This window comes from Monodelphis domestica, chromosome 1 (assembly GCF_027887165.1).
Source record: "Monodelphis domestica isolate mMonDom1 chromosome 1, mMonDom1.pri, whole genome shotgun sequence".
In the NCBI taxonomy this organism is placed as follows: Eukaryota; Metazoa; Chordata; class Mammalia; order Didelphimorphia; family Didelphidae; genus Monodelphis; species Monodelphis domestica.
Genome location: NC_077227.1, coordinates 54,034,501 through 54,051,737, shown reverse-complemented (window position 1 = coordinate 54,051,737; position 17,237 = coordinate 54,034,501). Strand labels below are relative to the sequence as shown.

The window sequence follows — 17,237 nt, the reverse complement described above, 5'->3', positions numbered from 1 at the left end:
TTTCCAGGTTAATTGTTTCTGACAGATAATTTGCATTTTCTGATAATATTTAAGTCTTTTGATTATGTTCTAGTATTTCTTTAGTATGATGATTGATCTGTCTGGTTGAATCTGATTTTTAAGGAGTTTGCTATCAGAGTAATACGGTTTTTCACCTTTGGCACTAAGCTCTTTGTGCTCCTTCCAATTCTTTACTCTTTATAGAGCTCTTGTATTTCATTTACATGACCACTTTTAAACTTATTCTTCATTTATTCCATAAATTTCAGTACAGTCTGTGGCAAATTTGTCATTTTCTTTGACACTGCAAATAGATGATGTCGAATTAATTCTTTTCTACTGAGTTTGTGTCTTGTCTCTTGCTCCATGATAGTTCTTTACTGTCAGTGAGTGCTTTCTCTTGTTTACTCATTTTTCCAGCCTTACTTCTTAAATTGGTACTTTTCACTGGAGCCACACTCTATGGATTTCTGGAAGGAAGGTAGAGCCTCCCTGTTTTATCTGCTAATGAGCACCATATTTTTCAAGGACCTGCTCTGATTATTGCTCTATCCAGCCCTGGTTTGGCGTCAGAGTAACAGCACTGTAGGCTACAAAAGCCTTCTGCTAACTCTTCTGCCAGGACTTCTTTCCTAGTACTCACTCACAGGTTTTCTTTGCACAGATGTGGAAACTTGATGAATTTGCTTCACTTCTCTGAATTGCCGGCTGGTATGTTGGTTCATGCTCTTTTTTTTTTCATTCTCACTGGAGTAGCTACAAGAGCCCTGCAGTCTTTCTTCTACTCACTCCGACACTTCAAAGAGGGGCTTTAATCTATAGACTTTTCAAGCTAACAGGTTTTTTCCCCTGATGTTTCCAACTTACTGCAAAGACTCTAGATTAAAAAAATATTTTTAAGAATTCATCCTTCCAAAGTGGAAATCCCAATAATAATAATTATTGGAATAGTTTACCCAGTGCCTAAATCTTACATTAAAAGGTCTAAAGCAATTAGAATATGACTGCCCATCCTTGGTAGGACATAGGTGTAAACATATAGTGTTTTATTTTCCACCAATAAGTATATGTGAAGTATAGTGATAAAACTGACCAATCACTCTGAGAAGTCACTGAGAATTCAGAATGCACCAGAGATCACTCTTCCACAAGGGCTGCAAAGTTTAAGTAGAAATTGCAACTCTGTTGGCTTCCTTAAAGTTTACAAGTGAGAGCTCATAGTTATGAAAAGTGACTATACCTGGTGAATAGACTGCTACCCGATCAATTCCCCTATCTTCTTCTTGAAGCTGTCGTAGAAATACACCAACAGAATCTGAAATAGGTTTGAGTGTGAATTGACAGCGCTCACGCCGGGATGGTAGCCTCACAGATATCACAGGTAACCCATTTTGGTAAATCACTGTTACTTCTGATGGGAAAAAATAACATACAACAAAAAGGAACATAAGACCTCTCTTAATCATCATACAATTACAGCTACCCTTTACCATTCCCTTATATTACAAAGTATTTATTATCACATAAGTACGTGCATTATTTTAATGAGTGCCTCTTTTTATCTTAAACTGCAGATATTCTAGCAACAAGGCAATGAAAGATCAAACAGACACAGTTGATTTTAGAGGAAAACAAGGAAACCTGAACAAAGGCAAGGGTATCTTTGCAGAAGACCCTTGTATCTATAGGTAGGCATTCCTGTTCTCATTCAGACCCCTGGATTTAATTAAGCAGATGATTAGTGTGCTGGATGAGACTCAAGTGTTTACTTTCAACTTGGGGGAGGCATGTGTTATTATATTCTGCTCCTGAGATTCATAAGGGATGTTACCCTTCCAACACAGACTGCCATCTGAGAATTTAGGCTTTCAACAATTATTTATTGAATACCTTTATAGCCAAGATTCCTATATTCCCATAAGAACTCCCATCCCATATCACCAGTTTCCTCTTGCTCATTTCCAACTGCATATATATATATATATATATATATATATATATCAAACTCAACACATCCAAATGGAATTTACTATCTTTCCCCTAAAATCCACCCTTCTTTAGTTGACTTTTTTGTAGAGGGGAGCACCATAATGTAGTCACCCAAGTTCAGACTCTCTCACTCCCCATGTCCAGTCATTAGCCAAGTCTTGTTAAATTCCACTTCCACCACATCTCCTACATCTGGATTCTCTCTACTCACATAACCACCATATTCCTTCGGGTCCTTATCATCTCTCACCTGGATGATTGTAGAGCATCCTCATTATTAGGTCTCCCTGCCCTAAATCTATCCCTTCTGCAATTTTTATTCCACAGAATAAAATCACGGCCACAGTAATATTTATAAAAGACAAGTCTAATCATGTCACTCCCTTGCTTAAAAAAGATCCAATGGCTCCCTATTGCTTAGAGGATCAAATACAAACTCTTGTTTGACATTTCAAGCCCTCCACAACCTCCTTTTGCAAACTAAACTACACATTACTCCCCTTCCCATAATCTATGGTCTGGTGAAACTAATTTACTTCCAGATTTCTACAAATGACCACCTGCCTCCCAATTCTATGCCTTTAATAGGATGGATTACCAATGAGTTGCATTCTCAGGCCTCCTTACTCTCTCCAAATTTGATTTGAATGTAGTTCTCTTTCCTAATTTGCAGCCAGCCACACAAAATTTTGTTGGATTTATGAATTTTTGAAATAGTTTCTAGTTGAAGCCAAGTCAAAATATATGGATATAAAAACACATGGGATGACAAGAGCCAGATGCCAGCATACACAAAAAAGATACTGATTTTAAGGGAAAATTATACCAACTAGCTGCTTGGTTGGGTTCCTTTTCCTTTATAATTTGGTTTTGACACTTCAAGGATATGAGATTTCATCAATGGAAACACACTCCATAAATGAGGATTGAACCACATATATCACAATAAATTGTTATTTATGAGTTGCTGTTAACTAAAAAATATGATCAGTCTATAGCCAACGAAGTGATGAGCCTATCCTAAATTATCCAGGCTGGTCTTTGGACAACAGATGTACAATAAAAAAAAAAAGACTAAATCCCGGTCACCGACTGCCATATGTGATGTATTGTAATGTCCCCCAAAGTGGCATAGAAACTCAGAGGCACTTGAGAGCACAAAATAATTCCAGATTTAGGAATGAATGGCAACAAACAGCTTTAGTTTTCAGCACTTTCACTGTCTAAAACTAAGCTCTAAAACTAAGCATCTTCCCCTACATCAGCTCTTCCTCCTGACATCCTTGTTTCTGTTGATGGCCTCATCATTTTCTTATTCACCACACTCACAATCTATTGTTTCTACATACACAATTTCTCACACATACCTCCTCCCTTTTTCATTTCCAGGCACAAGAAATCCCATTCCATCTCATCTTATCTAGCAGATTGTGCCTCCAGTCATCCCTGCTTTTCTTCAATCTCTCCCTGTCTACTGGCTGCTTTCCTACTACCAACAAACCTGCTCATGTCTCCCCATCTTTGAAAACTGTCATTTCATCCATCTCACCCTGCTAGCTACTGTCCCCATCTCTCCTCCATTTTGTGGCTAAACTTGAGAAGCCCATCTACAATCAGTGCTTTCTTTCACTTCCCTTCCTCAAATTTGTCTCAACTCTCTGCAGTATGGTTTCTGATCTCATCATTTAACCAGACCCGCTCTTTCCAAAGTTAAGAATTTCTCCTTTTATGCTATTTCACTTGGTGATCTCAGCAGCTCCTGGAGGTTGAATGATCATCTCTCCAGAGATAATTTCCAGATCTCTTTATCCTGACTTCCATTCTTGCCCCTTCTAATGCCTTGAAAACATCTTGAAATGGATGTTCCATACAAATCTTAAACTAAGCTGTCAAATTCATCTTCTAAAGGGCAAATCCGAGCATATTATAAGTAAACTCCAGGAACTCCCTCTTTCCTACAGATTAAATACAAAATTGTCTGGTGTCTGGTGTATAACTTGGACCCATGCTGCCTGTCCAGTTTTCTGACATCCCTTACAAACTGTACACTGCATGGAATCATTTGTTAACTCCAAGTGTGGGGAGAGAAGAGGAGAGGGAGACAATAAGAATCACATAACCATGGTAAAAAATTTAAAAAGTATATTAAATTTAAAATAAACTAATGAAAGAATGAACTTACAAAATGACTCAAGAGGCTAAATGAATATTTCTTGGATCATTGAGGGAAATCATGGTCCAATTAATTTATTGGTTATTGCTAGCCTTAGCAACAAATTGATTTTTCCTACCCACAAAATAAAACAAAACTGTACACTGCAGTCCAGCATCTTTAGCCCTGGTAGTATTCCTCACCCAAGATAACCAACCTCTCTAGACCCAGAGTTTTCACTGGCATCTACCATGCCAGGACTTCTCTCCTTCTTCATCTCTGCTGCTTCTCCTTTCAAGTCTCAGTTAAAATTTCACCTTCTAAAAGAGGGCTTTCCCCCGACCCCCTTAATGCTGGCACCTTCTGCTGGTCACTCTTCCCACTCTGGCCTTTCTATATTTATTGTTATATCCCTGTGTTTGTGTGTGTGGTCTCTCTTGGCAGGCTGTGAACTCCCAGAGCACTTCTTTGGTCTTTCTTTGTGACTCCAACACTTGGCAGAGTATCTGGCACATAGTCAACATACAATATGCCTCTTGACTCATCGAGATAAATATGGATAACCCTAAGCATTCAACTGCTCTATTTTGTCATACATCATAAAGATGTAAATGTCACATAACTTTTCTTTTTTAATCTTTACCTTTCATCTTAGAATTAATACTGTGTATTGCCTCCAAGGCAGAAGAACAGTAAGGGCTAGGCAATGGGGGTTAAGTGACTTGCTCAGGGTCACATAGCTAAGAATCAAGATTTGAACCCAGGACCTCCCAGCTCAAGGCCACTGAGCCTAGCTAGCTGACCCCTATCTTTTATCTTAGAATAGATAGTAAATTTCAGTTCTAAGGCAGAAGAGTGGTAAGGGCTAGACAATGGGAGTTAAGTGACTTGTCCAAGGTCACAAAGCTAGAAAGTGCTTGAGACCAGTTTCTAAATCTGACTCTCAATCTATAGAGCCATCTAGCCGCCCCCATAACTCTTCCATAAATTTTATTAGTCAACAGAGCTTTGCTGAAGACTTAATTTTATTCCAAAAATCAAATACACTAACCTTTCTTGTCTGCATGAATCACGTAGGATGATGATAATAATGGTAACAGCAACAACAATAATAGCAAACACTGATATAGCACTTGTAAGATCTATGAAGCACTTTTTCATATATTATCTCTGATTCTCACAACTTTGTGAAGGAGATGCTGTAATTACTGTTATTCTATAGATGAAGCAACTGAGGTTTAATAGTTAAGTAACTGGCACAAAGCTAGTGTCTGTGATGGGATTTATACTCACATTTTCCTGATTCCAAGAGTAGAGCTGTATCTACTGCAAAACTTAGCTGCCCTCATACATAATTAAATAATGGACAGCCATATAAAGACATATTCTACTTGGCATACTTTTCTCTCAACCAAACTTTGATTTGCTAAAGAACATAGTCATTAAGGCAACAGAAAACATTAAAACAATTTTTTTTGGATTTTTCAAAAAAGAAGTATTTAATTAATGAAATAAAAAAATTTTAAAGACTAAAAAAAAAAAAGAAGTATTTAGATTTTTGACTTGAACTGTTGGCCAAAAAATGAGTACTATCACCATTTTCTGAGGTGACCTTTTCATTGTGAACATTCTAATGCCCCAGGAAAACCTATCTCAATCTTTATTTGGGTTTCACAAATCACTAGGAGCCAGCGCTACATTCTTGTCATTCTTGTCAAATACTTAGCCATTTGTGTACTTTTTCTTCTTTGCTCAATTTGATTCTAAGTACCTCGTGGGTAGGGACCTTCATTTCTGCATCTCCCACAATACCACACTGTACATTTGCCAATCGATCTCTGGTTTATTGGATTGAAATGAGACTTTTTTTACTTGGTAAGGCAGTAGACATGTATACAGAATTCAGTCGTGTACATTATCTCATTGGAATCTCCAGAACTCTGTAAAGTAGGCACCGTAATTTTCATTTTTTGGATGAGGAAAACTGAGGTTCAAAACAGTTCAAAGGACTTGAGAGGTTCACACAACTCTTAAGTATTAGAGGCAGAAATTAGAACTCTCCCTGACTCTAAGCACTCTATGGTTTTATTGGCTTGCGAGCAGGAAATTTAAGATGTGGGATTTTCAGGAACAACATCTCTTATTAAAGCTGAGGTAAGTAATAGTGATCCTGGCTCCTGCTTTTACCTTTTCCTTATTAGTTTAGAATTCAATCTAACTGTTCATTCTTGTCCTGTGAGGCTAGTTCATGTCTCCTCACAGATCCTTTAGCAGATAACCTTTTTTTAAAAAACCTTTACTTTCTGTCTTAGTTAATACCTCTAAGACAGAAGGGCAAGGGCTAGACAATTGGGGTAAAGTGACTTGCCCACTGTCACACAGCTAGGAAGCTTCTGAGCTCAGATTTGAACCCAGGTCTTCTGGACTCCTAAGCTGCCCCTTCCCCATAGTCTTTCAGAAATAGTCCTTTATCAACTGCAAAATAAACCTGCTTTCAGCCCTTCTACAATGCAGTGACTCTTTCAGTGGCAGTTATGCCCATGGAGGGAGAAAAAAAGACCACTTAGATGCACTGTTTTCTACTTTGTTTCTACCTTGTTCTCTCTATTGCCTTTCAAATTTTGTCCAGGTGCACCACAGCCAGATGAATAAATACAAGGTTCTCTATAGATGACCAAACCTTCCAGATCCGTCAGCTGATGCTCCTTCTGCCTCCATCTTCCCTGCCTTTCCCTCTCCATTTATAGGAGCTTCTTGGATACTTGCTACACACAGGGGCTGGCGCTAATAAGACCAAAGTCCCAGTCTGATCTCCATCTAAGAATGTACAAACTGTGTCCAGTCTTAACCCAAGCAACTGCATTGTAAACATGTGCTACTGGCACACAGCTGAATGGTGGCTCAGCCCAAATCCATCCCTACTTGGAAATGGAACTCAACCCATCATTTCCTAAAGAAATCTACTGCTACCTTCAGTTGGGTTTCAAATACGTCCTACCAATAGCGAGTATGTGGCATCACCTCTTTAGATGATGAACAGCACATGGTTACTAAATAATATTGTTTAATTCCCCCAACATTTGCTCATTCTCTTCTCATCTCTAAAAGCACTGAATGGAGAAAAATATCCTGAAGAAGCAGCAGCAGAAAATGGAATGGATTCTGTTGGGATCTTATGCCAACAAGGGATGAGAACATGGCAGTTCTATGATCTACCAAGAAACCACATCCTCCAACCCCCCTAAAAAAACAGGAGAAAATCTAGAAAAGAACAGACTAGAAAAGACCCCCTACACGAAGATTTCATTAATGTGCCACTTTCTTCTTTGATTTCGACTCCATCTTTAAACACTCTAACAATTCCTGTCAATGAGAATAGTGGGTCCTGCTCACACCATGGCCAATACTTTCTTTCTCCATCTTGATCACCATTGTCCTGGGTGCCAAAGCCTCTGCAAGTCTAAGAGGCCAATGGCTAGCCAACTGCATGGGAGGAGGGACAGAAGAAGATGACATGGAACAGATTTGCCAAAACTTACCATCAGAGGGCACTGCCGTACTGCAATAGAAAACCCTTAAGTGCTGCCAGGAAGAGAGCCTCTGGTGCACCTGGAGAAGGCAAAGAGAAGAGACTTATTATTATGACATCTAACATCAAGGTTATTTCCTAACTTCTAGAACTCTTTAGTCTAAAGTAAGAAGTATTCATTCTCCTTCCCATTGGTCTAGTTTTTAGGCCTACTAAGTGTAGCACCTAAAACCAGAAGATCCTGGGTTCAAATCTGACCAGACACTCACTAGCTGTATGACCCTAGGCAAGTCATTCAACCTTTATTTGACTTAGTTTTTTTCATCTGTAAAATGGGGTTAATAGTAATCCCTAACTCCAGGGTTATTGTGAGGATCAAATAAGATAATATTTGTAAAGTTCTTAGCACAGTTCTTGGCACAAGGTGGGTGCTGTATAAATTATAACTACCTGTGCCCTTTTCATTTTATTATTGGGTATAGTATTCAGAGAGAAGTTAGAACCTCCATATTCTCTTTTTTGGCTTCAGACAGCCATGTTCAGTCCTTGGGTTCCCTCCCACCCACCACCTTCTGTGCCTTGGAAGGGCATTTTGCAAATGGAAAGAAAAATATACTCATTGAGGAAGAAGTACTCAGTACTGATTAATAAAATAGATTTTGTTTTTACATGTAATTGGGAAAATATTTAAGAAAAAAGAACATGAAGAAACTGAGGTTCAGGATGTTACAATGTGAGATTACTTGGGTCATAAGGGCAAAGCGGTTTGTACACATCCTTCCTGGAGATCATTTCATCACAACCCTGTAGAGGAGGTACCATGGTTATCCCCACACCCAGCAGAGCATCTGGAAATTCTGTAGTTAAATCACTCCCACAAGTTAGATAACCTCTGCTTGAGTCAGGATTCTAACTCATGTATCTCCTGATACCTGTGCCAAGCCTAGTACTTAACCCACTATCCCATATTATAACTGGGAAGCATTATAACTCATGTTCTCTGGCTTTTTCCTAGCCTTATAATACAGGATTTTTTGTCTTCTGCAAATGTGCTACATTTCCGTACATCATTTTGTGTTCCAGTTTTTCCTAAGTAATAAGTATTGATTTGTTACTTTTCTTCTGAAATATTCTGCAAACAATTGAGAATAGGTACTGATACAAATATCCTCTCTCTCTCTATATATATATATGTGTGTGTGTGTGTGTGTGTGTGTGTCCAATGCCTGCATTATACTTTCACCCATGGGGGTGGGGAGAGAGAGAGAGAGAGAGAGAGAGAGAGAGAGAGAGAGAGAGAGAGAGAGAGAGAGAGAGAGACAGAGACAGAGACAGAGACACAGAGACAGACAGAGACAGAGAGACAGAGAGAGACAGAGACAGAGACAGAGACAGAGGGGGGGGAGACAGAGACAGAGAGAGAGAAAGAGACAGAGACAGAGATACAGAGAGAGAGACAGAGAGAGAGACAGAGAGAGAGAGAGACAGAGAGACAGAGAGACAGAGACAGAGGGGGGGAGACAGAGACAGAGAGAGAGAAAGAGACAGAGACAGAGATACAGAGAGAGAGACAGAGAGAGACAGAGAGAGAGAGAGAGAGAGAGAGAGAGAGAGAGAGAGAGAGAGAGAAAGAAAGCCATCTTGTTGGTACTCTGTATTCTTTTTAATACCAAAGTTTGCATCTTCACTAGAGTTAGAAAATTCTGGATGTAAAGCAGTTGGATACTGTTTCAAACATATATTATTCAGAGAAATTACATTATACTCTCTTGGTGGTGGGCGAAAAGGTAGAGCTCCGATTCCATCTGTATCAAGGTCTCTTGGTATGGATGCTCCATGCTCATCTACAATGTATTTTTATAGAGTTGCCTGGGCAATTGACAGTTGTACCTTGCTCATAGTCAAATAGCTAGAATGTGTCAAGGGAACCTCAGGTCTCTCTAGCCTTAGCATCTGGCTGAAGTCTATGCACCCACTCTGTACATGTCTCCAATTCAACAGTATGGTGTCTAAGTCAAAGCAACAGGGTGAATGTGATAGTTTGGATGGAGTAAAGAAATGGAATTTGGCAGTTTTGAAAGTTAATGTCATTGAGACCCAGTTATCAAAAGACTGGAACCTATATTCGTCAGCTACTTCATGAGATCTACAATTCTGTTTTGGTGTGATTTTTTTCTCTCTCCTAATTTCAACTTTTTAATAATGTATTTTGGGGGAAGCAAAAGTAAAGGGAATTATTATTTTAAGTCAATGGATTCTCAAACTTATTCCAGATCCACTCATATAAAGATATCAGAAGGTTAGGCATATATGCTCACACTTTATTGATTTTTAATAAAATTATCCTCCTGTTTTGTTGGGGGGGGGAGTTATAAAGAGAAATACAGATAAAATTCTTCAAATGTATTTTATTGAGAGCTTTGGTGGATAGTTGAAGTCTCCTATGACAAGCATAGAACTCTCAATTTCCCCAATTCTCCATTTGCATTAGATTCCAAACTATCACCCTGGGCTTAGGAAAAAAATCAAGAAAGTACATGATTTTCTTATTTAAAAAAATAAATAAGCCACAGCATAAAAAAATTCTTCAAATATATGGTAGCTAAAGAAAACCAGGCTCCTTAATTTAGAAATGTTAAATCTTGTTACAAGAAATCTTATTTTCCACCTTTATTCAAGTTGCAAGTGAACTTCCACCTGTGGTTTCCATACTTGATTTTTGGTAGACATATAGTGGTGAATAACTGGGGTGGTGGGTGGTTGCTATTAATATTTTCTCCAGTAATTCCTTTGTTCTTGGTTGCCAATAAAACATAGGTAATAGGAAAAAAACACCTCACAATATGAGAATAAATTCTGTATCTTAGAAGAAGTCACAAATCAGTTGCTCTAATGATTTTGTTTTTTCCTAGCACTGAAATATAAAGTACATTCACCAATTTTTCTATAAACTTTAAAGGTATGGATGAGGGAGAGAAAATAGAAAAAGTAAGTAGAAAGATGATTCCTATAAATGGCAACTTCTATATAAATACAAGTTATTATTATTATTTATTATTCCACCAATATTTTATCGGTCTACTGGGCCACATTTTTACTTATGGGCATGCCTAATATTCACCTCACTTGTGGTCAAATAAAAGGTGAGAGTGATATGACTTTTAGGGGCCACTTTTAAGGGCCAAAATCTGTTAACAAGAACTACAAACAATGACACAGGGAAGTCTTACTTCTTGCTTTTATTAATAGAGGCAGGTAACTTTAGATTGAGGATAAAGATGCAAAAAGAATTTGTGTGTTCGTTTCAATTAATCAATATTCATTAAGTATTAACTATATACCAGTCACTAGTACCAAAAAGATAAGCTGAAGGAAAATGAAGTTGTCTTCTGTCATCTAACCCATCTTTCTATTTTTGGTGACTTTCTTTCTCTGTAAAGTGAAGAGGTTAGACTAGTTCATCTTTAATGGCTCTTCCAGCTCCAATTCTTGCCTTCTTAATTCTCACATTTTTAACTGTCATTCTCTTTTCCTCATCCAGTTTGGCTAATAATAATATCCTTTTCCAGTGCCTCAGATTGTGCGGTGTGTGGCCTGGACAGCCATGTGCCTCTCTGGAGTGCAGGTCCCACACGAAGGGATAAAGCCTTCAAATATGGGTTTGTCGATGGACTGTGTAAGTTATCTGAGGATCAATCTGGCTAAATTAGGAAAAGGAATTTTTTTGGCCATAGCGACTCATCAAGACCATCTAAGTCACAGAGGAGGTCTTGGTCTGCATCAGTCATGGGATTACCCAGACAGATGGTGTTATGGATTGTTAATGTTTTGGAGTATTATCTGGGAAGCCATCATGTACTGTTTGTACCAGTGGTGGGTGTTTACAACATTCTACTGGTTTTTCTTTAGGAAAGAAAAGAACGTTACAAGTCTTTCGGGGGGGGGGGTCCCACCAAAAACGGACTCTGCACTCTTCCAGGTGTTCTGCTAATGCTATCTATTCATATATTTTAAAAAGTTCAAGGTCTTGATGGGAAATTACATTCCTACCTATTAGAAACAAGTCACTATACTTACTTAAAAAATAAATGTTGTACTTATTAAAGAATATTTTCTGAATTTCTAAGATTTTTCTTCTCTACTATGAGAGTCTACAGCAATGACAAGCATCAGTTGACTATTAATCAAAGGTGAAAGTAAGAAGAGCAACAAAATGTGAATGACATATTAGAGTGAACAGTCAAAATACTTTGAACTTAAATACACTTTTCATAGTGCCTCACACATTGGCCAATGTGTACATTCTAATCATTTCTCCCTCCATATTCTTAGTTATTTTAGTTAATTCCAAGAACTGGGCCCATTCCCAAACTGCTCTAGGGCACAAGGAGAGAAAACTGGTATACTACTCATGACAAATACAATAGTTAATGGTTTATGACACTATTAATGTTCCTCTCATAGGGAAATATAACCGATTTATATGTAATTTAGAATATAAATGACACATATTTGTAGGTATAGATACACACACAGAGAAAAGAACAGGTATAACAAAACAGAAAAGCTCAGTGCTTTATGCTTTTCTCATAACTCTGGGTGAGGTAGGCAGAGAACCAACCAACTTTTTTTTCCAGATGAAGTTAACCCCACACCTCCTGGCCTCAGAAGTCCAGAGCTCTTTCCATTAGATTCCACTTTCTTTTAAAGCAATCAGTTTGGCTGAGTTGAACTCAGTAACAGCTGATGTTCCTTTCTGCCTGAGAATAGGAAAGCATGCTGGAATTCAGCTTTGGTACAGAGGGAGGTAACTACTCTCACCTCCCTCTTCATCTGCTGCCACATAAGTTTGGCCCGTCTTTTGTTTCCACGTGGTACAGAGTCCATAGATACCCCCCCCCCAGTATAGAAGCCAGATTCATTTGGATAAATCAGATTCCAAATGAGCACAGTTAAGGACAGAGGGAAAGGACAAGGGAGGTCATTTTTACTTGGAGATGTTTAATGATAGTTGATTCTGTTCAACAGATTAACTTTTTTTAAAAGGCAAATTATTTTAATCATTTCAAACCCAAACAATACTTTTCTATCTCACTGTTACTGATCAGATTTTGTTCCTTGGGTCTTTTTTTTTCTTTTTTCTTTTTCCTTGTGTCTTATACCACAGACTAGTAAGATCCAGTCCCGCTGAATAACAGGAGTCAAATCAGAAGATTTCAGAGGCTAAGGGGACAAATCCTCTATCCTACCTCCTAAATGGAGACTCAAAGCATTTCAGAGGCCAATGTACCCAATGCCACACAATGAGATAGTTGATGTGCTGGAATAAAACCCAGGGTTTGTTTGTTTTGACGTCTGGCTAGTCTACTTTTGATAAAATTATTAGTAGGATTTGGAAGAATTTATACTCAAACATCAGAGAAATTTTCCAGAATAGTCTATCACCTCAAATAGCTCCCCTCCTCTCCAACCTTTAATTCACCACTTGAAATCTAAAGCTCACGAGAGACCTTTTCCCAAAGTCCATAAGGAAGATGGCATCATATTGGAAGCTCTTGTCTCTGAATTCCAAGCAGACTCTGGAGAAGGAATCCTTTCCTTGGGTTTCTTCCCCCTGTGATACATCTGCCATGTGATTTCCAACAAAACTGCTCATTATCCTTTCCAGAGAGTGTGTGTCTGCTCTGATCTAAGCACGGGGCTTTCTCTTTAGACAGAGCAAAGATGGCGATGAAGGTGAAAAGGTACAAAATGGAGAAGATGTTCACCAAAGAAAGTAATTTCCAATGAACAGAGATGTAGAACTGAGTGAGTGCTGGCGATACAAAAAGAGGCAAAAGAGAGTTCCTGCCATCAAGGACCTCACAATAGAATAAGGAATAGATATACAAAAACAAGTGATCTACAGAATAAAAAGGAACTAATGGAGGCACTAGAATTCAGGGCTGACAAAAGCTTACTGCAGAAGATGGAATTTTAGTTGAAACTCAAAGGAGGTGAGGTAGAGATGATGAGGAGGGAGAGCATTCCAGGCATTGGAGACAGCCAGAGAAAATGCTCAGAGCCAGGAAGCATAGCATCTTTTTTTTGTGGAACAGCCTGGAGGCTGGTGTCACTAGATTGAAAGGAAAGTTTTGGGAAATAAAATGTAAGAAACCTGGAAATATAGGAGGCCAATACAGGTTATGAAGGACTTTGAATGCCAAACAGGGGATTTAGTATTTGATCCTAAGGTGATAGGGAGCCACTCGAATTTATTGGGGTGGAGGTAAGGGAAACATGTCAAACTTGTGTTTTAAGAAAATCACATTTGTGGTTGAGTGGAGGAGAGATTGGAATAAGGAGAGACCTAAGGAAGGCAGACCCACCAGCAACTATAGCTATTGCCAATAGTCCAAAGCCTGAGATGAATAAGGACAAAAAGCAGAAAAATGGCAGTGCCAGAGGAGAAAAGGAGTATAAAAGAGGGATGATGGTAGAAAAGGTAGGATTTGGGAACTGATCAGTTATAGGAGGATAGAGGTGGCAGTAGGGAATCAAACATGACACCTTGGATGCTAGTCTAAGTGACTAGGATGGTCATTTAATATAAGGAAAAATTATAAATTTATTAATAGGAAAAGAGCACCCAATGCCCACTGAAACAGGGAATCTAGGAAGATAAGAGGATTTAGGGGGAAAAGATAATGAGTTCAGTTCTGGACATGCAGAGTTTAAGATGTCTATAACATATCCAGTTAAAGGTATGCAACAGGATGAATCTGGAGGTGTGAGACTAAAGGTTAGCAGACAGGTTGGGGCTGGATAAATAGATCTGAGAATCATTTCCATAGAGATGATAACTGAATCATGGGAACTGAAGAAATAGTCAATTATGATAGTATCCAGAGAGAAGCAGGACCAGGACATTAATGATTAACAAATGTGATCTGGATGAAAATCCTAGAAAGGCGACTGAGAGGTCAGATAGAAAGAAAGAGAACCAGAAGAGATCAGTGCCATGAAAACCTACTGAGTAAAGCATATCAAGGAGAATAAGGTGGTCTGCAGTGCCAAAGACTTTAGAGAGGATGAGAACTGAGAACATTGGTAATTTTGGAGCAGATAGTATCAGTTTAATGATGAAGTCAGAAGCCAGACTGCCAAGAGTTAAGAGTGAGAACAGTTGAGGCACCTATTATAGATCACCTGCTTGATATTTGCCAACTAAGGGATAATAACAGGGATGTATGTCTCAAGAGAAGGTTTTTTTGAGGATGGGGAAGAAATAAGCATATATTGTAGGCAATAGGGAAGTAGATAGTAATTCTCTTTTCTAATCTTCATCTCCTAGCTTCCCATTGCTTTCTTCAAGACTCAGTCTGCAAGAAGTCTTTCTTTCCTAATTTCCCTAAATGCTAGTGCCTTCCCTCTGAAATTATCTCCAATTTATCCTTTATGTTTGCATTTGCCTCTCCAATTAAGAAGCGACTGAAGGTGAGAAAGCAAAGATGATAAAAGGGGGAATCTCCTGGAGAATTCAGGATGGAATGGGATTGATTACTTGTGCATGTAGAAATGTTTGCTTTGGCAAGGAGAAGGGCCACCTCATCATTTGGAGCTGCAGTGAAGGAGATAGTAGTGGAACACATCTGAGTGATGTGAAATAAGGAAGTGGGGGGAGGGAGAGTCAAGTTAATTAGAATTTATTAAGCAATTACTATGGGCCAGGCACAATGCTAAGTACTGAGGATACTGAGAAAGGCAAAAAAAAATCCAAGTCCCTATTCTCAAGATGCTCACAGTCTGATGGGGAATATACGAACAATTATGTACAAACATAATACACACAGAATAAATTGGGAGTCTCAAAAGGAAGGATTGGGAAAAGCTTCTCAGAGAAGATAAATTTTAGTTGGGACTTGAAAGCAGCCAGAAGATGAGGAAGGAAAAGAATTCTGGGCATGGGAGACAATGACTAAAAATGTTCCTAACTGGAAGATGGATGGTCATATGCAAGAAAAAGCAAAGAGGCCAGTGTCATTGGAGAAAGGTATTAAGAAGACTAGAAAGACAGAAGGGGCCAGGATATGAAGGCCTTTAAAATCTCCCCCCCAAAAGATTTTATATTTGATCATGGAACCTCTGTGTGTGTGGGGGGAGAAGGGAGAAGGGAGAAGGGAGAAGGGAGAAGGGAGAAGGGAAAGGGAGAGAGAGAGAGAGAGAGAGAGAGAGAGAGAGAGAGAGAGAGAGAGAGAGAGAGAGAGAGAGAGAGAGAGAGAGAGAGAGAGAGAGAGAGAGGAGAGGGAGAGGGAGAGGGAGGGAGAGGGAGAGGGAGAGAGAGAGAGAGAGAGAGAGAGAGAGAGAGAGAGAGAGAGAGAGAGAGAGAGAGAGAGAGAGAGAGAGAGAGAGAGAGAGAGAGAGAGAGAGAGAGAGAGTCAGACTTGTGTTTTAGGAAGATTAATTTGATAACCGAGTAGAGGATGAACTGGAGTCCAGAGAGACTTGAATTAGAGATTGCCCAGAAGGCTATTGCAATAGCTCGGGTTTGAGTTGAAGAGGGCCTGCACCTGGATGGTAAAAACCCAGAGAGGAGAGAGTCATCCACATAACTCGGTAAACTCCAATGGTTTCCCACTGCATCCAGGATCTAATACAAAAAGCTCTGTATGCCATTCAAAACCCGTCATAACCAAGTGCCCTCCTTCCTTTCCAAACACTTTACTCCCTAATACACACTATTTCATCCAGTGACACCGGCCTTCTGGCTGTTTCACAAACAAGACACTCTCTCTTGGCTCTGGCATTTTCTCTGTCCCCCAAGCCTGGAGCTCTCCCTCTCAACTTCCCTGGTTTTCTTTACGACCCAACTAACATTTTGTCTTTCAAACATTTTGCAAACCTTTCCCAATCTCTTTAAATTTTAGTGATTTTCTCTGTTAATTTTCTCCTATTTATTCTGTATGTAGTTTGCTTTGGGTATATTTATTTGCATGTTGTTTCCCTTTGGAATTATAAGCTGCTTTAGGACAGGGACTGTCTTTTGTCTCTTTTTGTAATCCCCTGGGTTTAGCACAGTGCCTGGCAGATTACAGGTGCTTAATAAATGTTGGCTGATTAGTTGAATGAAGATGTCAGAAGCCAGATTACAGAGAGTTAGAGAAGAGTCAGTGGAGGTACCTATTGTACATAATTTTTTTCAAGGAGTTTAACCACAAAGGGGATGATAAATATGGGCTGATAGCTAGTGGGGACATATGGATCAAATGAGAGATTTTTGAGGGCTGGGGAGATGTGGGCACATTTGTAGACAGAAAGAAAGCAGCCAGTAGAAGACTGAATAGAATGGGATCATCTGTGCTTGTAAAGGAGTTAGCCTTGGCAAGAAGGGATGCCTTTTCATGTGAGCCAGGGGCAAAGGAGATAATGAGAGAAGGTACAAGGTATGAAGTGATGAACAGCTGGATAGTGAATTTATTAGGGAAATGTAAATGAGTCTTAAAGAAGTTAAGAAACTTGCTGAGCATCCTACAGCTAAGTGTCTGAATGAGAATTTGAATTCAGGTCTTGACTCCAAACCCAGCATTC

The 17,237-nt window shown here is 39.0% G+C and overlaps 1 protein-coding gene across 1 annotated transcript in view; it reads right to left on the bottom strand.

Moving 5' to 3' along the window:
- Positions 1–17,237, bottom strand: part of MCU (mitochondrial calcium uniporter) — a 166,539-nt gene that overhangs the window by 27,378 nt on the left and 121,924 nt on the right. Inside the window, exons 2-3 of the mRNA XM_001363387.4 lie at positions 7,681–7,750; positions 1,241–1,411 (exon numbers count right to left, since the gene is read on the bottom strand). Coding sequence (XP_001363424.2) covers positions 1,241–1,411; positions 7,681–7,750 — 241 coding nt within the window. The remainder of the gene's footprint in view (positions 1–1,240; positions 1,412–7,680; positions 7,751–17,237) is intronic.